Source organism: Pipistrellus hanaki (genome assembly GCF_964339955.1).
Source record: "Pipistrellus hanaki genome assembly, chromosome: 2".
In the NCBI taxonomy this organism is placed as follows: Eukaryota; Metazoa; Chordata; class Mammalia; order Chiroptera; family Vespertilionidae; genus Pipistrellus; species Pipistrellus hanaki.
In genome coordinates, this window is record NC_140504.1 from 111,722,718 (window position 1) to 111,749,197 (window position 26,480).

General features: G+C 39.7%; 1 protein-coding gene across 1 annotated transcript in view; it reads right to left on the bottom strand.

Annotated features, from left to right (window-relative positions):
* GMDS (GDP-mannose 4,6-dehydratase) overlaps positions 1–26,480 on the bottom strand; it is a 609,262-nt gene that overhangs the window by 85,850 nt on the left and 496,932 nt on the right. Inside the window, exon 9 of the mRNA XM_084873318.1 lies at positions 8,264–8,360. Coding sequence (XP_084729444.1) covers positions 8,264–8,360 — 97 coding nt within the window. The remainder of the gene's footprint in view (positions 1–8,263; positions 8,361–26,480) is intronic.

The window sequence follows — 26,480 nt, forward strand, 5'->3', positions numbered from 1 at the left end:
AAACTTGATTCACACTTCTGACCCCTGGAATTGTAAGATAATGCATCTGTGCAGTGTTATGCTACTACATTTATGATAATTTGTTATAGCAGCACTAGGAGACCAACACAGGATTTAAATGGCATAAGTGCCATCCAGGCTCCCAGAAGTAAGAACAAAGGTAGGTCTTTCATCCAGGTTTCTGAGGGAGTCTTGAAGGGTTTGGCTGACAGTGAACTTGGATATGGCTGCTCTCTGGCCTGTTATGGATACTTAGGCACCAGGGCAGCCACAGAATTTATTGGATCTCAGGGCCTGCTACATCTGCTAGGGACATACAATGCAGGCCAAATCAAAACAGAAGGTCACCAGTTCAACTCCCCATCTTCCACCATAATCATCATTTCTATCATCAGGTCAAGAAGAATAGCTGTGTACACATGAAGCAATGTAAATACAAAGCAAAAGAAGTATTTAAGCCAGCCAATGTGGTTCAGTGATTGAGCATCAGCCCATGAACTAAGAGGTTGCTGGTTCAATTCCAGGTCAGGGCACATACCCAGGTTGTGGGCTCTAGCCCCTGAAAGAAACATGCAAATTGATGACGTTTCTCTCTTGTTGATGATGTTTCTATCTCTTTATCCCCCTCCCTTCCTCTCACTCTAAAAAAAAAAAAAAAAGTACTTAAATAAAAGAAAACCTCAGGAGTGGAAGAGCTCAAGTATCCTTTCAGATCTTTCAGATGCCTCTTGATACCCAATGATTTGACAGAGGTGTAATGATAATAATTAATGATGATGACAGTAATAAAAATGATAAGATGCAGGGCAGAGTACCTTGTATTTACAAAAGCTATTTGATCTTTAGGAACCCTAAAATACTTTGCACCTTGACTTCCAGGACACATCAGTTTGGAATCAGGCCTCTACTTACCTCTGAAATTCAGTCTTGCCTGGATTGAAATGGAGTAATCATTTGTCAGTTAATATAAACTCTTTGGCATTCCCCCTTTAAATCTTGAAGGCAGGGAATAATTATCCTATGGTAAGAGATACTTTAGTCTGGCCCTAGACCCTGGAATACAAATCCTTAATTTGTGAACACTGAATTCTTAACTCACTTTTTCAAAATGTGTTTCTGAAACCAACCTCCTGGAATTCAAACTTGCCTAGCTTTATGACTAGGCTTCATGATCTTCTCTCCTCTTTGCCTCTATCCCAAACATTCTCTTTTGGGGTACCCATCTCAGTGCTTCAACTCTCAGCACCTGCACACTTGGCCCCGACACCTGACCTCTTCCTTCTATACCAGACCTCCAGCCCCCACTCCTGCTTGACATTGCTACATGGCTATCCCTGAGGCACATGAATTTAATAGACCTCAATGCCTTCCCCTGAAAACTGTGTTCTCTCCCGCCATCTCTCTTATGGGTCATGCCATCACTGTTGGCCCACCACCCTTCACTCTTCAGCCTCTACTCTAGGGGTTCCTTTCCATTCCTGTCTTTCACATATGAGCATCCAATTGGATCCCCAATCCTGTGGTTGCTCTACAATGTCCCGATGTCTGTCATTGTTTTTCTCGCTCCACTGTTCTGGTTCAGTTAGCTCCTTGTTAAACCTGTGATTAAATATTATATTTTAAATGTACATGACGAATGTACTATCTAAAGGACTTTTTTAGTAAATCCTAAAAATTAGAGAATCTTAGTATCTAGACATCTGCTCATGTCTTAGTTTAGATATCCTTGCACCAAGTTTTCACAACCGACTTATCCAAGAAACTGGCAAATTGATCACAGCATTACAAAATGTACAAACTTGATTTTGCTAGTAAGCATAGTGCCTATTTTAACAGCAGCTGAATGAAACTGGGTATTAACTGGCAGGCCTTGCACATGAAGTGTGATTGTTGAGGAGGTGATTTGAGCATCCGGGCCAGGAAGTGAACCTCCTCTGTGGATATCCACCTGAGGGGTCTGAAAAAGCAGTCAAGTGGACTCTCCACTTTGTTGGTGGGCATAACAATAAATGAATAAATCAGTTTGTCATGAGTCAAGGATGAGGAGAGTGAGGCAAGAGGAAGCTTCTAGGGCAAGTCAAAGACAGATAGGAGCCCAAAGTTGGTATACATGGATTACATTTTAGTAGACTCAGAATATTTGGTATCTACAAGTGAATAATGTGCTAGGAGGAAAAAACCAAACTTGGACAGGAATAGTTAACTTTATTGGAATAGGGTGGAGGTAGAACACCATGGATAGTATTATCTATGAAATCTCCTTGTATATTTTTAAATTATAATTATTTTAGAATGTAAATATGACTTGATAGAACAGAAAAACATCGCTGAGTTGTTTAAAAAACAAGCAGCAAATAGGGATTTCTAAAATTCCAGCACATAGATCTCACTGGCTGGAAGAAATGAAGAGGGGGAAGATGGTCACATTAGTGATGGACAGTCTCCTATAAGCACTTCTATTCGTTCAGTGACTTGCATAAGAGCTAGTTAATGTAGAAGCTGAGCTCAAGTACTAACTTACTAGTATTCTTAAGGAAAGCAGCTAGAGAGGCTGAAACAAATTTCTGAGATTTTGGAATTTATTTTGCAGATGTTAAGAGGCCAACAATACAATTACAAATGAGGCTGGTCATTACCTGCACAGCTTTTTTAAAGAAAGAAGGTACAGATTTTGTAGGAATTCCCTATTGGCACAAGGAATGAAATCATCTATATTAAGAACAACAGCAAGATTTTAGGAAACATACAAAAGGTATTTTAAAATAAGAAAATGCATTAGTTATATATACTCATAAAGATTTTTTACCCTGTTTCCCCGAAAATAAGACAGTGTCTTATATTAATTTTTTTCCCAAAGTTGCGCTAGGTCTTATTTTCAGGGGATGTCTTATCTTTCCATGCGCTAGGTCTTATTTTCGGAGGATGTCTTATTTTCGGGGAAACATGGTAGTTGTTAAAGACATGCCTCTAATCTGGATCTAATAATAAGAACCTTCAAGGAAAACCAGAAGGAAGTTGGGGGCATGATAGCACACAATCACCATTTCAGTAGCTGTGAAATATTCTTGAGGGGACATACACTGAGGAAAGAACACAGGCTTGAGGAGGGATACTATTCATGCCTGGAGGTTTTGTACTGGATTCTATGAAATATATGGAAAACCAAAGAGAGTGAAACTTAAAGCTCTCTTGGTTAAGTCCCAGGAAGAAAAGGGCAGGAAAGGCCAATGTGATTAAGGAAGGACATAAAGATTACCAGGAAGAGCCCAAGAGGGAGGCTCAAAATCTATAAACAGTGATTCGTAGGAGAAAAAAACAAACTATTCATAAAATACAAGTAGTAAGAAGTTCAGAAATTACTTATAAAAGAGGAAACACTCTGATGGGGTCCTTAGTGACAACACTGCACATGCTGTGGTCTGACAAGCAGAAATGCAGGGATGTGAAAATTGGAAGGGACCTCCCAGAAGGAGCAGTCCAGCCTCTCCTTTTCCACCTCAAGGAATGCAGGAAGAAAGACCCTCCCCCTTATTTGCTCTCTCTGTGTCCTCTTATCCAGGCTCCCACCAGTCACACAAAGAACAAAGACAAGTCGGGGTAAAGGGTAGGACTAGAGTCTTAGAGGTCAGAAGAATCAGGATGGGGAGAGATCAGCTGGCTTCTCACAGAACTGGGGAAGTTGAAGGATGGAGTAGAGAGGATCTAATTTCTTGCTACATGTGGGGAAGTGTGAGAATGTGGTGAGAACAGGGAGTCAAAGGGGACAGTTTCAGGACCCCAATACACAGCGATGGAACTGAAGGAAGTTCTCACTGGTATTTATACAGGTCCTCTGATGACAGATCAGGTTCCTGAGGTCTGGAAAGTGTTATGTGACATTATTCTAACCAGGGCTATGAGACAAAGGGAGCAACTATGGGCCAGTGAACTTAACATCATTTACAGAAAAATATTAGGAAAAGTATGCAGAGGGGACAAATGGACAAGCATATGGTAATTTGATTAGAAACAGGACACAAGTTTTTACTGAAGGAAGGTGCTACTCTAACTAGCTTGTTAAACTCCCTGAAAGTTATTGTTTTCTCAAGTCTAGATTTGAATTTATGATTTTTTCCTAATATCTATAAAGGGAATAAACAGGAAGCATCTAAGTAAATAAAATAAAACCAATCACAATTGAGGACATTAGAAATACAACAGCAAGAAAAATGAATGTGGAAGGCAAACAATATAGCAAGAAGAAATGTAGTTCACATCATCTATTAGAATTGTAGTTAAGATATTTTTAATGAAAAAATACACAATTTTTTAAGTCTGGAACTGTGTCCCCCATGCCATTTCCTAAAATGCTCTGTAGAGATTTAAAAAAAGAAAAAGAAAAATGGATTGAGCATTTGATGTGGTTACAAATTTGGCAAATTAGGCTGAATACTTCACTAACTCAACCTTTTAAACTCTCCAAGTTAAACATCCTCAAATAAAAGGAAGATACCCTTTTGATTAAAGTAAGTAATAGGGGAATTTTTAAAATGTTTTTATAAAACAAGAATAAAAATAATCAAAGTACCTATTAACATTTTCTAGTAGCTTTGATAGTACCTTTTATTGGTTAATCTATATAATTCACCAATGATGCGATTCTATTTTTCAAAAGATACTAGTTTTAACTAACTGATAGAGACCCCTATATCTACAGTCTCCACAAGAGCAGGGGATGTGTCTGTCTTATTCATACTCTATTCCCAGGGTCTAACACAGTGTTTGGTAAATAATGAATGAATGAATGAATGAATGAATGAATGGCAATAACAGCATGGGCCCTGGCTGGGTTGCTCAGGTGGTTAGAGCATCATCCCAATACCCAAAGGTTACAGGTTCAATCACAGGTCAGGGCACATATAAGAATCAACCAATAAATATATAGATGAGTGCAACAACAAGTCAACATTCTCTCTCTCCCTCTCTCTCTCAAATCAATAAATTAAAAAAATACATCAATGTTGGGTATTTTACTATGTGCCAAAGACTGTTCTAATGAGCATTTTGTATATTGATATGTTAATTTTAAACAACTCTTTAAAAGTTTTATTATCAAACCCATTTTTAAAGATACAGAAGCACTGAAAAGTGACTTGCCTAAGGGTACACAGTTAGTGATTGACAGTTTCTGAACTCCTGCTATTGGTCCTGCGGCCTACGTGTAAGCACAACCCTACTTCTCTACAAATAAATGCACAATGCAATGAATCTAGGTGTAAATGTATGCACATATAGAAAACTATGTAAGAGACAGGAGTTTTAAGAGGACAGAACTTAAATATTGGTAATGCCATCACCAAATACTGCAATTCAGGGCAATGGGAAATTTAAAGTCTAGTTTTCAGGATTAAGCTCTCCATAGTAGCAATATTCCTAAATGTTCAAAGGAAACCCGGAGGTTTATAGGTAAAGAAGCAAAAAAAACATGACTCTGTTCAGTTCTAATTGGATGCCAGAGTCCTTAGATCAGAACAAAAGCCTTCTTTTCCTATTGGTACTTAAGCAGGATTGAAGTGGAGGCACCAATGCGGACAGAAGTTTCTGGTGCTGTGCAAACATGCTCTATAGACTCTCTGCTGGCCTCCAGGAGGAAAAGAGCCTTTCCGAAGACTAGTCTGCATCTTATTAAAAAACAACCTAAAGCACTATGTCCCTTTACTCTTGCTTTAGGGTACTGGTGTTCTGAGACCTGATATGTCCCTCACTTTTTTCTTTTCAAATGTTTTCTCTCTCTCTCTCTCTTTTTTTTTTCTATCAGTCATTTTGGAACCTTTTATGCTAAGGAGATCACGTTTATACCCTGGGCTTTGGAGTTCTTGTGTGCTGAAGAACTTGGTATACACATGATTAGACTCATCAGAAGAACACACTTTTACAGAATCTAAGGATGAATGCATGGAGCCTTGGGACTGGTGAGAACTTCGACACTGAGTGGGAAGGGCACAGTGCAGATGTGGGAGAATTCCATCCTGCACTACACCAAGTGCTGCTGCACCTCAGAGGAGCTCGGCACTTTCCAGGACTCATGGCCAGTGACTCTCTAAATGTGTTGGCTATAAGGCCCACACCTAGGTGAGAGCTCATTTACAAGTCAGTGTTCAGTTTTGGTCACCTTTCCACTGGAGGAGTCCTATTACCCCCAAGGCAATTCAACAAAAGTCTGTAGATCTGATCCCAGTTTTGGGAAAACTCCTTGTTCTGAGGAATGAAGTTAAAAGTTTAGTCTCCTTGTACAAGAGAAGCTTGTCCAATAGAATAACTAGTTGAAGTGGAGGGAACAAAATTAATGCATCCTAAAGGCTTAGAAAGATGACATGCAGGTTAACATCCAAATTTAAGCAATAAATGAGAGCATTGGGATGGGAGCTAGATCAACAAGCAAATAAAGGGAGCATAGGAAATAAGACACCACTCTTATGCTCAAACAGCATTAGTGTGAATGGAGTTGCAGAACAGGTATGATAATGACATTTGAATGAACAAAGAAAGGGGGAGGGATATAGCATCAGGACAGGAAAGAGGGGTTGACAGGACAGACTTCAAGAACTGTCTTGTTAGTCCAAGGGTCCTTTTCCTGTTCAGCAAATTCTTTTGTTATGTGTACTTATCAATCCCATGCCTTGCCAAGTGAGAATGACAGACAGGCCATTCTTAATGACTTCTGAGCTTCTGAAACTATTTTGGTGTCAGAAAGAGAGAGAGCCATATAAAATTGTTATAAGGATTGAGCTTTCTGTTGGCTCAGTATATTTTCCACTCTGAGATGACAAATTCTGTTAGCATAGAAACAGCTTTGCCTGTTTATGTTATCTGTGCAAAGTTCCAGAAAACTGACACCTTGCGGCACCTCTTAGGACAGGGAAACAACGCCAGTGTGGCTGGGGGCTCCTTGGGGACCTTAGTGCTATGTCAGCAGGGTGTGCTAGGATCTTCCTCCCAAAGAGACAGAGCAAGTCCTCTGTCCTCTCCTGGGCATACCGGCCCGCATCAGCACAGGGAGCCTTTGTTCCTGGTGCCAGAGGACCCGCCACGCCCATGCCAGGACAAAGCTTATACTCTAGCCCTGTCTTTGCCCACTGCTTACTTAATCTTTCCTTTTCACTTCCTCCTGGGTGCAGGGCGCATGACATTTTTTCCTTTGTTTGAAACAAGACAGTTTAAAGGGTGGTTACTGATGACACAGGCATTTTCAGTCTTTCTTCACTGGGGTTTTCCTAATCTTTGAGGGGTTGTCCAACACACAGGAATTTGGTTCAAAACACAGGTAAAACAGGTTCACAGGATTTCATTTTCAGTTAATGGGTATGTCACTAGGTAACCATCACGTCTGAGCATTTCTCTGAAGATGCCATTTCTGTTATCTTTAGGTATATGTAACATGTTGAGTTTTGGTCACCATGGAAGGTGAACCTTATTAAATTGTTAAAACGACAACACCACACTATAAGGTTCTATAAATCTAGGAAAGGAGGATGATCTAACAATCTACAGGTCATTTTTTAACACAGAAATCTCTATATTTAGAAATCCACCCATCCATCTACCCATCAATCAACATTTATTAAGCACCTACTTTGTTACAGTGGAAAAGTATTTTAAAAAGTCCTTATCCTGAGTTTGCACTTTGTAAAGGGAGAAAAACATGTAAACAAATGAGTATAATAAGTTATAATAGATGTAATAATATAATTATGGATCAAATATACTATCGATAAGAAGGAAGGAGTATATAAATCAGCAGTGCAGTATATTGTCTAGAAAACAAATCAAAGAAAGACAGTAGTTGAGCTGCGTGGTTCAATTAGGGCTTACGTTTGTGTATGCACATGTGCCAGTGTGCACTGAGGAGGCAGGCAGCCTTCCAGACCTCGAGACCCTGCAGACCATGGAGGGCCCTATAAGTGAGATATCCTGTAGGTACTTGGGGTCAGCCACCAAAGCAGGGGACTAACACAATGACAACTGCCATATGATATGAGTCTCTGTTTTCATATACTCACCAATTCCTTAGGTGTGTTTTACCCCTGCTTTCCTTTTTAAAGCAATGGATTTAGTGATGAGAACAACTCAAATTCAATTCACTGGGCTCTGGTTTGGAGCAAGCTCACTAAAAGACACCAGAATAGCCTGATGGGGAGCTTGAAGGTTGGCTTTGGCATCCAGTGAGCATTTTCCCAGACAGCGGCCAAGTGTGGCCACACACCGGGTGGCCAGGAAACCTTACCACTTCAGTTGGTCGGTAGTATTTGAGGTCCACAGTCACATGAACTTTGCCGGTCTCTTTACATCTGCCCACTTCATTTTCATTCTTTCCTTCCCACCTGTAAAGAAGATAAACACTTAATCAGCCTTTAATTGCTTGGGAGCATTTGGCCACAGTGTGATCCCTCAGGCCAGCCCAGCCCAGCCCAGCCCAGCCTTTTCCTTGCAGCAGTAGGTAAGCTCATTAATGACAGGAGCCCAGGCTGCAGTTAACCATGTTATTAGGAAATAGTGACTTTCAGAGCCTTTTGCCTGCCAGCCTGATCACCACCTTATTACTTCCATGCCAGTCTGATTGATGTCCTACTGCTCCCCTGCCAGCCTGTTTGCCTCCAACTTCCTTCCTCTATTGGCCTGGCCACCCCTAACTGCCCTCCCCTGCAGGGTTGATTGCCTCCAACTGCCCTTCCTTGCAGACCTGGTCCCTCTCAACGGCCTCCCTTGCAGGCCTGGTGTCTCCCAACTGCCTTTCCCTGCTGGCCATCTTGTGGTGGCCATCTTGTGTATACATGGGAGCAGGATCTTTGACCACATGAGGGCAGCCAGCTTGTGTGTTGGAGTGACGGTCAATCTGCATATTACTCTTTTATTAAATAGGATAGAGGCCTGGTGCATGGGTGGGGGCCAGCTGGTTTGCCCTGCAGGGTGTCCTGGATCAGGATGGGGGTTCCCTTGGAGTGTGGGGTGGCCTGGGTGAGAGGCCTGTGGTAGTTTGCAGGCCGGCCACGCCCCCTGGTGACCCAAGCGGTGGCCCTGGTATCTGGAATTTATTTACCTTCTACAATCGAAACTTTATAGCCTAGAGCGGAGCCAAGCCTCCTGCTCACTCTGTGGCTGTTAGCCATTTCTGTTGGGATTCATGTATCTTCTATAAGTGAAACTTTCTATTCTTGATTGGAGGCCTAGGTTAGCCAGGGTATGTGGAAGACTTGGCTTTCATTGCCAGGGAAACCCAAGCCTTTCAACTGCTCTCTGTGGCTGCAGCCATCTTGACTGGGGTTAATTTACATACTCACTCTGATTGGCTGGTGGGCATGGCTGGTGGGCGTGACTTGAGTGGAGTGATGGTTAATTTGCATATTACTCTTTTATAAGGTAGGGTTCCAGCCTTTATGTAAATTTGCTTAAATGTCACACACATGAAAACTGATAACTCAGATGTATCTATAATTACATTTTTTTTGGAAACCACACACGAACATATTTCATATTTAAGTTGCTAAAGCCTTAGGAAAACTTGGAGAACATTCCATGACTGGGGAAGGAGTGTGTGGACAGGAAATGGGTGAGGTTAAGCCAAGGTGTCTAGATCAGGAGAGGCATACTGTTTCTGTAAAGAGCCAAAACGTCAATATTTGAGGCTTTAAAGATCACATACACATAGCCTCTGTTGAACTTTCTTCCTTTCTCTCCTTCTTCTGCTTTCTATACTTCTTCCTCCTTTTCTATCTTTTTACTTTGCAGCATCTAAAAACAAAAACAAAAACAAAAAGACCTACCCTAGAACTATAAAAATCTCATTAGAAGACAGTAAAAATCAGGCTGCAGGTGGGGTTTGGCCTGGAGGCCACAGGTTGCTCACCCTGCTTTAGGGGGTGAGTTAATGTATAGCCTTCCCCTCAACTAAATCTCCTTTCACACCAACAGCTTGCATCTTTGGACCAGCATTAATTTCCCTGTCTACTGGTGATTCTCTTTGATTGCTCCACAGTCATATGGTAACATGTAACATTTGTAACAGTAACTGAAATGGAAAAGACTAACAGAAGGAATCTGCAAGTTATACCTGAGTTTGAGGTTTCCTGGGCACATGAGCTCCCAGCATGCAGGCCTTCTCTGTCTGAATGCTGTCTGCTGGGCTGCCACTTTGCAAAGGCTATGTACAGTCCAACCATCTATAAGGGCATGGCACTGCCTCAGTGAATAATATAGCTGCATTGAATAATCAACTGCAACCAGGAAATGGCTCAAAGCAGGACTGAGTTGGCAAAAACCACTTTCTAATTTCCACTATATGAGGACAGTAAGCAAAAGTTTCGGCTAAAGGCCAAAAACCATTCAGTTACAACAATACATGAAGCACTTGTATTAACAAGTAGAAGGTAGCAGCTAACTTGTCCTAACAAGTAATGTTATGACTCAAAGCAGAGCTCCATGTTCATGAAATGATGATACCTTGACAGGAAGTAAATGATATAACTAATTAACAGGGATTGCTAACCACTAATTTAGATCAACAGCTCACTGAGCAGGAATCCTGTATAATTCAATTTAAAAAATAAATTGTTGGGTTCTAATAAGCATTAAAAAGATCTAAAGAATAGCAGACTTAAGCACATTAAGGCAAGAATGGGGGCTTTTAAGATTTCCAATTAGGGACTCCTTTAAGGAGTACCAGTCACTGGGAACATCCAGTTGAAAAAACACAGCTACCTATAGCAACCTGAAAATGACAAAGCTCTCAGAAATTATTTTAAGAAACACTATTTCATTAGAACACAGATATAAAGATAGACTACAAGAGGCTAAAATTTAGCAAATGACATAACTAGTCCTGGAGAATTATTAGGTTCTGAATAAAGATGGCCATTTGCACACACTTTTGCACCTTCCAAGATTTCTTTCAAAAAAGGCATAGTCTTAAGGGCTAAAAGAACAGGAGAGAAAAGAGGAACCAAATCCTGGAAGGTGGACAGCAGCTGAATGAATGTTTAAGAACTTAGCAGGAGCCCAGAAAACAGACTCCAAAGCCAGCGGTGGTAAAGCCAAGAATTAATCTAATTTACACCTGCAGGAGCCCCCAAGTTTTTAGGAAGTGTGAGCTGATTACAGCTCTACTGGAGACACAGTCTGATGCCCAGTTACCTCTGAGATACCACAGCACTTGGCAGTGCCTCACCCTTTCTGGAGAAGAAGGTCCCAGGATTGAAGGGTGGGATCACCATGCTGAAATCAGGGAAGGATTAAGTATGTAAACTATATGTGGGGGTTGCCTAGCAACCTAGTGTGCTGGCTGGCAGGCTTGTCTCCTTGCAGGGAGGAGACTGGAAATTCTTCTCCAGTTGTCAGAGGTTCTTCACCTAAATGTCCAAGTCTCCATATAGTGACACAGTCAACAATCTCCATGTTTTCAGGAATTCCCAATTCAGTTTAAAAAAAAAAAAAAAATATATATATATATATATATTATTGATTTTTTTACAGAGAGAAACGGAGAGGGATAGAGAGTTAGAAACATTGATGAGAGAGAATCATGGATCAGCTGCCTCCTGCACATACCCCCACTGGGGATATGCCCTCAACCAAGGTACATGCCCTGACTGGAATCGAACCTGGGACCCCTCAGTCCACAGGCCAACGCTCTATCCACTGAGCCAAACCGGTTTCGGCCCAATTCAGTTTTTAAACATGAGCAGAAAACCAAGATTACCAGACATGTGAGCAAAACCACAGATACGAAAGACATAAATCATAACAAAGAAATTGAAAAACAGCAACTTAAAGGAAATAGAACAATCAAGAAAGATAATTTAAAACAAAACAAAACCATAAATATGTTCAGAGACATAAGGAAAGATATCAAAGAAACAAGATATTATATAACAAAAAATAATTTAAAAATATTTTTGAAATTAAACACAATTCAGAAATTAAAAGTTCAAGAGAAGATTTTAAGGCTATAGTTGAGGAAATGTCCCAGAAAGTAGAAAAACAAACAAACCTGTAGATAAGAAAAAAAAAAAAGAAAAAAGGAGGAAGATAAAAAATCAGAAGATGGCCTCAAGAGGTCAGTATAATGGGCTTTCCAGAGAATATAGAAAAAACAGAGCAGAGCAAATAATTACCTAAAAACAAATCAAGAAAATTGATCAGAGCAAAAGAATGGGCATTTTCAGACAAAAAGGGAGCCCCCTCAAAATAATGGATGGGATTAGACTTGAACTTCATTAAGATTTTGCTTCAACAAACAAAGGAATTTTTTTTAAAAGATGCCAGAAAATAGGGAATACAACTCAGGAGAATGGCTAACAGAACCCTCCAGACAAACATGAAGGCAGGTCAGGCCAAAAAGTTCCTGAAGGCCTGCTACAGAAAGACAGGACTGATAGAATAACTCACAAGCTGGAGCAGAGTTTGGGGTAGTTAGTGATAAATATATAGAAGATAAGGCAAATGAAGTAAGATGACAATTATTAGCTTTTCGGTAAAAAAAAAAAAATGACAACTGTTCAGAAAAGAAAATGTAATTGTGGTTTTACTAGATTGAATAACATTGATCAGTCATGATAATGTAACACTAAGCTAACCTAAATTTAAATATAACAATAGAAAAAAAAATAATGTGACAATAGAATATTAAGAGAAAGGAGGGATGGGGCAAGAGAAGGAAAAGAAAAAGAGGCTGCAATAAAAATGTTATTTAGAAACATGGAGCTAAATGCCAGTGTAACAGAGTGCAATGGGGTTTCCAGAGAGAACAGAAAAACAGAGTAGAGCAAATACTTAGCTTCAGGTAAGCAAGGACAACTGACCAAGCAGAAGAGCATATATACATTTGCAGGTGGAGAGGGCCACAGAATTTTTCAAGTAGCAGAGAGGAGGGAGGATGGAAGGGAGGAAATTGCTGGGTTTTCTGACAATTCCTGTAGAAGGATTGGAATTTAAATTATGTGCTAAATTAACTGGGAAAAACAAAACTAACAATGAGGGAGAAACTCATTACCATCAAGAACATTACAGAGCGTTACAAACCGAAGGCTGACTGACCAAGGCCCCCCCCCCCAACTGCTCCCTCCACATTGCCTGCCAGGACTCTGCCCACCAAGCAGCAGCTCTGCCTCAGGGTTTCTAATCGGCCCACCTGCCCTGAAAACCCAGTGCTTCCTGCCCCCCACCTCCTCCTTCCACTCTGCCTTCTGAACAATCACAGACATGCCTGCTGCCATACCCTCCATAGAGGAAGTCACCCTGCAGGCAGATAAAGGAGCTGACTGGGAAGAGCCAGGCACACTGCAGACTGCAGGAGAATGGGTGAGAGGTGTTTGCCAAGGGAGAAGGGTCTTGGAGACCAGGTGATGGAGGGAACTGAAACAGGATCCTAGGGTTTGGGTCCCTTAGAGAGTGGCTTTGATGGAGGCCTTGGAGCAGAGACAGAATGGCCTGAGGGGAAGAAGGAAGGAGGTAAGTGGGGAGACAGTGAAGAGAGGCAGCTCTTCCTACATTTTGGCACAACAGAGACAAGGGGAAGGGCAGGGTCTGGAGTGAATGAGTATTTGTGGAGGGGTACATTTTAAAAAGATGGTTGGATTTGAGTGTCAAGATACTGATGGGAAGGAGCTGTGAAGAAGAACTGATGGCAGAGAGGGATAACCCAGAGTTTCCTAAGAAGGCAGGAGTTTCTGCTCCTAGAAAGAAGTGAGGGGTGAAATAGGAGAGAGGAGGATAGGATATAATTTTTAGGTTCAGGGAGCACTGTTTGAATCACAAGACCTACTCTAATTTCTAAAAGTCACCATTGTGCAAAGGTGTATGTGTGTATGGAACTTAGGTGTGTATAGGTCTTTTGACTCACTACTGAATGGAAACTCCTTTGCTTCTATTTGCTCCTAGTCTTGTTCCATTTCATTAATATTAATAATGATAACTTTATTTACTTATTTATTTATTCATTTTATGATAACTGTTTTTAAATGATGGCTTTTGGCTCTTACATTGCAGTTAATAAATAATCAACTATAACAAAAAATCTAAAATTTAAATCCATTATACACCGTTCATGTAGAAGACTATTCAGGTTACTTGTTAGAGTAATAGGGACTTTTCTTCTGTTCTTTCCATACAATGGGCCCTTTGTAAATGTCAGCTGACAAATCCCCAAACTCAGAGTCAGGTGACAAGTCCAATCTGTAGTTCCCATGTCGGGTGAAAAGGAGTTTAGGGAGCTGAACAATTTATAAAAGATCACATGGAGAAGGGTTCAGATGACACACATATCTCACAAGGTAGAAATGAGCAGAATAGGTAGGGAGGACACAGTCAATTTTATGGGGAGGCCTCCCAAACATCTTCTGTAAGAGTTGTCAATTGGCCAATATTTCCCTTGCTTTCTTCTTTCTATCAGGATCACTGAGAAACTATTAGAGAGGTTCTACTTTTAAGTTCTACTTATGTTTCATTATTAGGAAAAAGGACTCGTGTAATTAACTCAATGGTTGGAAAAAGAAAAGAAGACCAAAGGTTGTTCTCCTTGGCAAAGAATGGCAGTGGAAGGGATTCAAACACATGGCAGCTTCTGCATGAGCCCTAGAGTTTCTGTGCTGTGTTTTTCATGGACCCCTAACCGTGCTCTATCCACAAAACCTACCATTCTTTCTAAAAGACAGCACTGGTGCAAAGAGGTGTGTTTATGGAACTGCTGTATTTTGATAGATTTTAACTCAGCAGAGATGTCCCACTCCCAAGAATGTAAGTGGAGTTTTTCCTGCTTTACGGAGTAAAATACATTGAGGTCTTACTAGGGGCTCTGGTGGGAAGGTGGCGATTTCAGGACTAGTGCTCCAGTTCTGTATGAGAGTCTCAGCCATAGTTCAGGGCCTTCTGTTGTCCGTACCGTCCCATTTGGCCAACTTTATCTATGCACTCCCCTTCCTTCTCCCTCCCACAAATCTGTACTGAGTACCTACTAAGTGCTAGGCACTAAACTAAGCTGAAGCCAATGACACAGGCATGAGTAAGCAAGACATGGTCTTGGTCCTTAGACTTGTGAGACCAGTGGCCACCACGATGGAGTGTATTAATAATAGCAGAAGGTAGACAAGGTGCTATTAGAAGACCAGCAAGGATACTCAGCAGGACTTGGCTGAAGGTAAGGTGTGAGCCAGAGGAGGATGCCTAAGCTAAGACCTAGACAATAAGTGTGGGGAAGCAGAGGGTACAGTAGGTGTAGTTATCTCTTCATGCACACCAATGTGGTCAGGCTGGTTTAACCCAGCTTACTTGCTTGCCCACTGCCCACATACAGTTTAATAACTCCTGCCTTCATGCCTCTTCTCATGCCATTCCACCCAGTTGGAATGCTCTCCTTCTTCATAACTCCCACTGTGGCTTGTTTAAGTCTACCTTTCTATGGATACCACTCCAGTCTTCATCTTGGTGCTATTGCCTCAGTACTGATATAAAAGAGTTGCACAATAACACAATCTATTTGTATATGTTTGTAAAGAATGTGTTCTTATCATCGCCCAGTTAGAGCCCACGCATCTCAAAGACTAGAGAATGGCCTTTCATTCTCTTAGATGAGTTTGGCTTTGAGAGAGAAATGAAGTGGGCAGAGAACATCAATTGTACATGACACATAGTGAGGACTACCTCAGCCTCCAAGACACGGAAGACATCAAGACTCAAATTAGATTCTGCACTTGCTAATAATTCAAAACCCACTGCCTTAGGAAAGGGCCACATCACTGTAGGCCATTATATTCTGTGTTTTTGTTTTATTTTGTTTTGTTTTTTATGGGTTAAAATCCCAAGTATCTTAGAAGTTATAAATATAAAATGATAGTAGGGCTTAAATTTCCAGAGAGAACGAGGAGGGCACAAAGCAAGGAAGAAAGAAAGGATGGCGTGAGGAGGGGGGAAATTCTTTCAATGGTAAATTGAAGTTTATATGAAAACACCAAATCTTTTTATTACTAAATGTTAAGTATATACTTTCGAAGAGTATCTCCAAAAAGTTCCCATGGTACTAGGAATAGGCTATCTGCAGGCTTCTCACAGTGTGATTTCCTAGCTCCAGTGTCAGATCTACCTAGCGGATGACTGTCTGGGAACCACTTGGCAGCTTAGATTTCACTCACTTGGTAGGGACATCAAGGAAACAGGTAACAAGCTGAGAACGTGAGAGGTGGAGCTATCAGGGGCTCCCAGGCCATAGAACTGATGCCGTGATCCTCTGTCAAGGAAGAGATGCTGGGTTCACCTGTGCACACCTTCAGGTGTGAAATCCCCAAAAGAGAGATGCATGGCCACATGATTTCCTTCTCCTAACTACCCACTAAAGACTCTGAGAAGTACATCATGGGTAAATTTGTTCCTCAGAAATGCCTGACTAGAAGGATATGCTTTTCCCATGTGCAATCTAGCCCAGCCTTGAGCCCAGCCATAGGAATGCAGAATCCATAGCAAACCTCCACATACTGCTTCCTCTTCTCACAGCCCTCTTCTGAGCCTCCAAGGCCAAAGCTCAGAAATCCTACCCATCACAAAACATTTCCCTATCAGGGAAAGAATACAATGAACACAAATATCATTATGTCAGCCAGGAAGACTTTAGAAACACTAAAGTGTTTCTTTTAATATATATAATAATTATTACCCTTGTTGCTTTTACTGAAAATGTAGATACAGTACCACAAACTATGATCCTTATTTCACTTGTCTGGCTCCACCCCATGCAGTAGACAGTCGTTCTTACATGGTTGCCGGCTACTCTTACAACTCTTTTTTCAAAATCTAACAAGATGAATGACAGAAAATTAGTCAAGACAAGTATTCACCTGCTTAGTTTATGCTACTATCACTTTAATTGTAAAAGTGCTTCCTTTTAACATGATTTAGTAATTAATTAATGAGAAAGAGAAAAGCAAAACAAAACACTAATGGAAAATAAAATCAACAATGCACCCTCCTTTGAACACGCAAACACACACCCTGCAATGTTCTTAGAAGAAAACATCTGTGGTAATGAAGGCACCTTCTCAATACTAATGATCAATTGGGAATTTATTGTCAAACATGATCTTAACTTTCACCAGGATTGCATGTGGGGCTGAGTATCTTCCACTAACCCAAATTCAAATGAATGTGCTATCTTCTGATAAATTCAAAGCAAAAATCACTTAAATGGTGTCAAAGACTTCAAGAGCAAATATTTGTGCCAATTATAAGTATATAGATGGTAACACATTTTATAAGCTTTTCCAATGAAAATTACAACAGACATTATTTTCAAAACAGTAGCAGGAATGAGAAGTGACCACAGATCTGAAAAAGCTTAAGTGAGCATGTTCAGATATTGACCAGTGTGTCTAATATGAAAGGCATGCAATACGAGGTTAGCCCAAGTCCATAAGTTCAGAGAAAGTATCTCTCACCTTCCTTGAAGCACATACAATACAGCAGGTGAAAATGATGGCAGGAAAGTAAGTTTTCTGTCTCACTTGATGGCTCTACCAACCAAGTTCTTCTTCACTCTCTATATCCAACTGTTCACCAAATCCTGTTCTGTCTTCCTTGGGTCAGTCTATCCTCTCCATTTCCATGCCTTTGTTTCAACTCAGGTCCTTATCATCCCTCCTCAGTAGCTCCTGGGATAGGAAGCACGGTGGCTTCCCAGAGCTGTCACCACCATGTGAGAGGGAACCATGCTAGAGGAGTTCCTGCTCACCTAAAGTGGGGAAATTAGGTTGACATTGGAAACTCCTGGAAGGATGTTCTGACAGTCGGCCTTTCAGTCTCCATTGGGGCTCAGGGAATAGATATAGAGTACCCATTGCAAGCCAGCTGCTGTCAGCACTGAGGACACACTGGTGAATTAGTGGACACCCGTCCTACCTCCTTTCTTGTAGCTAAAGGCTCCAGGATTGGATGGACTCCTAGAACTAGGAGCAGTGCCACTGGGCAGGATGGGATATGCTTCCAGTGACAGACCAAAACAACACGTAGTGAAAATTATCCTCCACAGATCCTTCTAATCTCATGTTTTCATCAGAACTTGGGCCTTGGATGTTCAAAAGCCAAGGATAAGCATCTTGGGCTCTCTTTGCATTATGTTGGGGCTTCTCCTTCCTGAGGCATGCAGGCCCAGGGTTAATTGGGCAGTTGTTTTCTTATAAGGTGTCTTCACTGTTTGCATGCATGCCATCACCTTGCAAAGCTTAAGGTGATGAGAAGTACAATATAGAAGGCCTTTTATTTGAAGGATGAGAAGTACAATATAGAAGGCCTTTTATTTCAGAGAAATGCAGTCGTAGACCCTGGCTCTACCACTCACTGCTGAGCAACCTTGGAGGGTACTTTACTATATCTCCTTCCTCCTCCATGAACAGTATCACCTGCCCTGAAATGAAACTGAATGGGTGTGCAGCACATGGCATACTCTTGGCTAAAGTGAACATATTATTTTGTCTACCTAGTACCACTTTTTTGCCTTTATTCGAGAAATAATATTCCCATGTTGGTGGAGGCCCCTGTTTCTTCCAAACATAGAATTCTCTCTCCCTGACAACAGGACATGCCTCAAAGCATGCCCCATGCCCTGGTTTCAGTGATTGGTCTAGAAGTGATCATGGGACCCAGTGGGGACAGCTAGGATCCTTCCTTAGGATTTCTCTTAAGTGGAGAGCTATCAAAAAGGGTTGTGGTCCTCTTTGACTGTGTTAGGTGTGTCCTCAGAAACACTATCAACGACATGCTCTGTCACAGGGACATGCTAAAGGAATGTAGATTGCACTGCAAAAGCAGTAGAGCCAAAAAGGTAGGAAAGAATGACAGAGTTCCAGATCCCAGATCTCCCCTGAGGCCAATGGAAGTCCAATTTCAGTCCCTGAAGAACAAAAGAATTCTGATGAGAAAAAATGCTCATGCAGTTTTCTCTCCTTCCTAATATACCAATAAATACTTTTCTCTCCTTCCTAAAATACCAGTAAATACTTTCATTATGCTAAAGTCTTTATTTTATAAGCATGAATATTTCATTAAGAAATAAGAATTTATATATTCATCCATCACAATTTTTGGAACTTAACAGTTTCCAATAACCTAGTGATTGCCCACCCTGGTGATTTCTTGAGACCCTATCCCATCCAACTCTTTCAGGGTCTGTTACACAGAGTTAGTTTCACCTATACTGTGGACTTCCTTAAAATTCTCAAAGGTCCACAGCCCTTAAAAAGCAGTGACTGGCCTCTGTGTGCCATGCATTCTTTGCTAAACAGCTGTAAGCCTCCATAATCATGGTAGCTGGACTCAGTTTGAGGCACAATCTCTAGAAGGCAGCCCCAAGCCAGCATAACACTTTGTAGGTCCCACCAGGTGGTCCTGAGCCAGGCCCTGGCAGGAACTGACCTTGACGTGCAGTGCAGTGGATACCAAGAGACCCCAAAACTAACAAACTCAATGGCCAGGTTCAGATCACACCAGAGCATCACCCAATTAATGGCACACACAACACAGCCAAAGGATGGACTTAGCAAACACCAGAGTCCTGCAAAGTGAATCACACTCTATGGTGTCAGCCCCTGTCTAACAGCTTGTCTGCTATAGTCACAGAAAATCCTCACAGCTGGTTAATGAATCCCACCCACTGATGTGCCAACAGCAACCAAGGTTCAAATAAAACAAGAAGTCACAATAACCCACACAAAGGATACCCCTGGAGCACCTGGCTCAGGAGACTAGGGAGACTGTGCCACTGGGTCCCACAGAATAAGACAAAACACCAGAAAAATAATGAAACCAAATGGAGGCAAGCAATCTACCAGATACAGAGTTGAAAACACTGGTTATAAGAACACTCACTAAATTTAAGGTAAGAGTAGATGATGTCCTCGAGAACTTCAACAAAGAGATAGAAACCATAAAAAAGAACCAGTCAGAAATGAAGAATACAATAACTGAAATGAAGAATACATTAGAGGGAATAAAAAGAAAATTAGTTAAAGTAGAGGATTGACTCTGATTTGGAAGACAAGGCAGCAAAAAGAAAAACAAATTATAAAGTGAGGATAGTCTAGAGGACCTCTGGGGCAACATCAAGTATAACAACATTTACATCAGAGAGATACCAGAAAAAGAAGAAGAAAGAGATTGAAAACTCATTTAAAGAAATAGTAACTGAAAAGTTTCCTAACTTAATGAAGGAAGTAAACATATAACACCAGAAAGTACAGATTTCCAAACAAGATGAACCCAAAAAGTCTCACATAAAACACATCATAACCAAAATGCCAAAGGTTAAAGACAAATAAAGAATCTTAAAAGCAGTAAGAGAAAAGCAGTTAGTTACCTACTTCCATATGACTGTAAGTTGGTTTCTCAACAGAAACTTTGCAGGCCAGAAAGGATTTACACAAAACATTCAAATTGGTAAAAATCAAGGACCTACACAACCAAGACTACTCTATTCAGTAAGGCTGTCATTTAGAATTGATGGAGAGATAAAAGAGCTTCCAAGATAAGAGAAAGCTAAGGGAGTTTATCATCATCAAACCAGTATTATAAGAAATGTTAAAGGTATCTTTAAGAAGAAGAAAGGTAAAAATATAAGTGATAAAATGTCAATTGCTACATACCTATCAATAATTACTTTAAATAAGTGAATTGAATGCTAGAATCTAGGTGGCTGAATCACATAGGTGGCTGAATGGATAAGAAAACAAGACCCATATATATGCAGCCTATAAGAGACTAACTTCAGATAGAAAGATACACACAGACTGAAAATAAAGGGATAAAAAAAAAGATATATCATGCAAATGGAAAGGAAAGAAAGCTAGAATAAAATAGAAAAAAATAGACTTTAAAACAAAGGTTATAATAGGATACACAGGAGGACATTTCTTAATGATAAAGTCATCTATCCCAAAAGAGGATATAACCATTGTAAACATCCAATATAAGGGTATGTAAATATATAAAGCAAATATCGGCAATAGTAAAGGGAAGGATCCACAGTAACACAGTATTAATAAGAGACTTTAACACCCATTGACATCAATATATAGATCATACAGACAAAAAAAATCAATCCTGCATAATAAAAGGCTAATATGGAAATTTCCCCCTCTACCAGGAGTTTGACAGGGGCTGCAGCCAGCTGTCCAACCACCTGCAGCCCCTCCCCCACTCAAACGGGGGTTGGGGGTTGGCTGGACCCCACCCATGCATGAATTCGTGTACCAGGCCTCTAGTAAGTAAATAATAGCCTTAAATGACATTTTAGACCAGAAAGATTTAATCAATATTTTAGGACATTTCACCCCAGAGCAGCAGAACATGCATTCTTTTCAAGCACACACTGAATGTTTTCCAGGATACACCATGTGTAAAGCCACAAAACAACTCTCAACAGATTTAAGAAGATTGAAATAATTTCAAGCATCTTTTCCAAACAATGTTATGATGCTAAAAATCAATTCAATAACAAAACTAAAAACACACAAACATAAATAACACACTATTCAACAATGAATGGATTAATAATGAGTTCAAGGAGATATCAAATGATCCCTTGAGACAAGTGAAAATTAAGACACAAGGACCCCTAATCTATGGGACACAGCGAAAGAGAAAAATTAATAGCCATACAGGTGTATTGGAAGAAACAACAAATAACCCAAATAATCTAGTATTACACTTAATTTTTTTTTTTTTAAAGAAAAGCCAAGAGTGAGTAGAAGGTATAAAATACTAAAGGTCAGAACAGAAAGAAACAAAATAGACGTAAAAAAAAAAAAATACAAAAGATGAATGAAACAAACAGCTGGTTCTTTGAAAAGATGAATGTAATTGATAAGCATTTAACCAGATTTATAAAAAATATATATACAGAGAAATGACACAAGTGAAAGAGCATAATGACAACTGACACCACAGAAATATAAAAATTATAAGGAAATACTATGAACAATTACATGCTAACAAATGTAACATGGAAAAAAAATCCTATAAATATATAATCTTCTAAGGCTGAATGAAGAAGAAAATGTGAGCAGATCAATAATTACTAATAAATTTCAATCAGTAACCAAAAATCTCCCAAGAAACAAAAGTCCTAGTCTTCACAGCTGAATTTCACCATTCAAAGAAGAACAAACACTTATACACAAATTATTAATTTATGATAAAAAAATATCAGCAACGTGGGAATAGAGGCAATGTACCTCAACATAATAAAGGTAAATTATGTCAAAGCCACAACTAACTTCATACTCAATGGTGAAGTTAAGAGCATTTGTTTTTAACGATCAGTAACAAGTCAAGAATGTCGACTTTTACCACTTATATTTAGCATAGTATTGGAAGTCCTTGTTACAGCAATCAAAGAAGAAAATAAAGAAAATTCATCCAGCTGGGACTGGTTTGGCTCAGTGGACAGAGCGTCGACCCGCGGACTGAAAGGTCCTGGGTTCCATTCCGGTCAAGGGCATGTACCTTGGTTGCGGGCACATCCCCAATGGGGGGTGTGCAAGAGGCAGCTGATCGATGATTCTCTCTCATTGATATTTCTAACTCTCTATCCCTCTCTCTTCCTTTCTATGAAAAATCAATAAAATGTATATTAAAAAAAGAAAAAAAGAAAATTCATCCAAACTGGAAAAGAAATAAATCTGTCATTGTTTTTTTTTTGTTTGTTTGTTTGTTTTGCAAATGACACAATAACAGAGACAACACTAACGACTCCACCAAAAAAACTATTAGAACTAATAAATTAATTCAGTAAAGTAGCAAGGATACATAATTAAATTAAAATCCACAACTTGATTGCATTTTATAAAAACAACAAGGAACTATCGGAAAGAAAATTTAGAAAACAATCCCACTTAAAATTGCATAAAAAATACCTAGGAATGAGTTTAACTGCTGAAGCAAATGATCTTTGTACTTGGAAAATTATAAGACAATGAAGAAGAAACTGAAGTAGATACAAATAAATTGAAGAATCAACCATGCTCTTGAATTATAAGAATGACACCATTAAAATGTCCACAAAACTGAAAGCAATCCATAGATTCAATGTAATCCCTATCAAAATACCAATGACACTTTACTTAGAACTAGAGCTAATAATCCTAAAATTCACAGGGAACCACAAAAGACCCTGAATACCCACAGCAATCTTGAGAAAGAAGAACAAAATTGGAGGCATCACACTATCTGATAGCAAACTATACTGCAGTAATCAAAACAGTATGATACTAAATTAAAAACAGGCATAGAATAGACAGTGGAACAGAATAGGCAGTGTAGAAATAAACTCATGCCTACATGATCAATTAATCTATGACAAAGGAGGCAAGAATATACAATGGGGGAAGGACCGTCTATTCAATAAAAGGTACTGGGAAAATTAGAGAGATACATGTTATAAAATAAAACTTTCTCATACAATATACAAGAATAAATTCACAATGAATTAAAGATTTAAATAGAAGTCCTGAAATCATAAAACTCCTAGAAGAAAACAAAGTCAATAAACACTTTTTAACATTGCTCCTAGCAATGTTATATATATATTTTGATAACTCTCCTCAGGCAAGGGAAACAACAAAACAAAACAAAAACAAAAACAAAAAATCCAAATGGAATTACATCACATTAAAAACTTTTTGAATATGGGAGGAAAACATCAACAAAACACTAAGATAACCTACTGAGTGGGAGAAGATATTTGTTAATGATACATCTGATAAGGATATAACGTATATAAGAAACTCATACAACTTAACACCAAAAAAACCCACAACCTGATTTAAAAATGAGCAGAGAACCTGAATAGACACTTCTCTAAAGAGGGCCTATACCTGAAAAGATGCTCAACTTTACTAATCATCAAAGAAATGTATGCTAAAACCACCTCACATCTGTCAGAATGGATATTATCAATAAATCATCAAACATTAAGTATTCGTTAGGAAGTGGAGAAAAGGTAAGCTTCATGCACTGTTAGTGGGATTATAAATTGGTGCAGTGGTATGGAAAACACCACAGAGGTTCCTTAAAAAATTAAAAATAGAACTAACATATGACCCAGCAATTCCAATTCTGGGTATTTATCTAAAGACATCCAAAACACTAATTTGAAAAGAGATATGTATTCCTATGTTCACTGTAGTATTATTTACACTAGCCAAGATATGGAAACAACTTAAGTACCCACTGAAAGAGCACTGAATAAAGAAGTGATATACATATAAAATGACTATGAGTCAGCCATAAAAATGTAATATTACCATTTGTGACAACATGGATGGAGGACCTAAAGGGTATTATGTTAAATGAAATAAGTCAGACAGAGAAAGACAAATACCATATAAGCTTACTTATGTGAAACCTAAAAAACAAAATGAATGAAGAAACAAACAAACAAAAAAATTCATAATTACAGAGAACAAAGTGATGGTTGCCAGATGTGAAGAGTTGGAGAGATGGGTGGAAAAGGTGAAGGGGATTAAGAAGTACAAATTGTTAGTTATAAAAACAATCATGGGGATGTAAAATACAGTAAAGGAAATTTAGTCAATAATATTGTAATAACAATATACTGTGTCAGACATGCACTAAACTTATCAGGGGTAACTTCTTAAAATTATATAAATGTCTAATCATTATGTTGTACACCTGACATTAATATAAAATTAAATTTTAAGTGTAATTAAAAAATAAAACACTTATTTAAAATGTTTAAAATGATAAATTTTGTTATATATATATTTTACCATAGTAAAAAATTTGACACAAAAGAATCTTCCATGTATACTGTTTCCCACAAATTTTTCAACTATTGCAACAGAAATCTGCCTTCAAAATTTTCTAATGCAACAAGTGAATGTAGTAAATGAGTATAAACTAGACCATTTTCATATGCAAAAATAGGTTTATAATACAATAACTAAGAAATACTAATATAAGAATAAACTCTGTTTCATGTATTCATGACTGTAAACCCTCTTTTGCCCAACCCTGTACAGTGTAGGATTCACTCAATTGGCAAAACTCCAATCAGATATGATGGTTAGTTGGTAGCAGTTTATCATGGTGAATTTCCTGATTTTAATGTTTGTATTATATTTATGTGAGAAAGTGCCTGTGTTTATGGGAAATACACACAAAAGTCCTGTGTGATGGGGCACCAGGCTGGCAAGTTACTCTCAATGGTTCAGAGAAAAGAAGATTGTTTGTAATGCACTGAAACTTTTCTTTAAGTTTTCAATGGGTTTAAAAATCTACATATGCGAAAGCATAAGTGACAATTATGACTGGTTGACTGCTCTACTGATCAACTGGTCACTATGACAATGCACTGACCACCAGGGGGCAGATGCTTAATGCAGTACCTGCCCCCTGGTGGTCAGTGTGCTCCCACAGCAAACCTCCCACAGCTGGTCAACATCCTGAAGTCCCTCCTTCCAGCCAGCCAGCTCAAATTGGCTGAAATTGCCAGCACTGAATTCGTGCACTGGGCTTCTAGTTTTAAAATGTAAATAGAAAGTATTAAAAAAAAGATTGTGTAATATTATCATATTGACAGGTAAGAGTACAATTAACTACAGTAATATCATAGTATACCATATCCTGCATAATAAAAGAATAATATGCAAATTAACCATCACTCTGCTACACCACAAGCCACGCTCACCAGCCAATCAGAGTGAGTATGCAAATTAACCCCAACCAAGATGGCTACAGCCACAGAGAGCAGATGAGAGACTTAGGTTTCCCTGGCATTAGAGGAAGCCAAGCTTTCTACACACCCTGGCCAGCCCAGGCCTCCACTCAAAGACACAAAGTTTCAATTATAGAAGGTAAACAAATAAAACTGAAATGGCTGCAGCCCTGGAGCAAGCAGGAGACTTCACCCTGTTCCAGGCTACAAAGTTTCAATTATAGAAGGTAAATAAATTCCAGATACCAGGGCCTCCGCTTGGGTCGCCAGGGGGTGTGGCCAGCCTGCAAAGAACCACAAGACCCTCGCCCAGGCCACCCCACACCCCAAGGGAACTCCCACCCTGATCAGGGACAGCCTTCAGGGCAAACCTGCTGGCCCCCACCCATGCACCAGGCCTCTATCCTATCTAATAAAAGAGTAATATGCAGATTGACCATCACTCCAACACACAAGATGGCTGTCCCCATGTAGACACAAGATGACCACCACAAGATGGCCAGCATGGGAGGGCAGTTGGGAGGCACCAGGCCTGCAAAGGAGGGCAGTTGGAGGCGATCAACTCTGCAGGGGAGGGCAGTTAGGGATGACCAGGCCAGCAGAAGGAAGTTGGGGGCAAACAGACTGACAGGGGAGCAGTTAGACATCAATCAGGCTGGCATGGGAGTGGTTAGGAGGTGATCAGGCTGGCAGGCAGAAGCAGTTGGGACAATCAGGAAGGCAGGCAGGTGAGCAG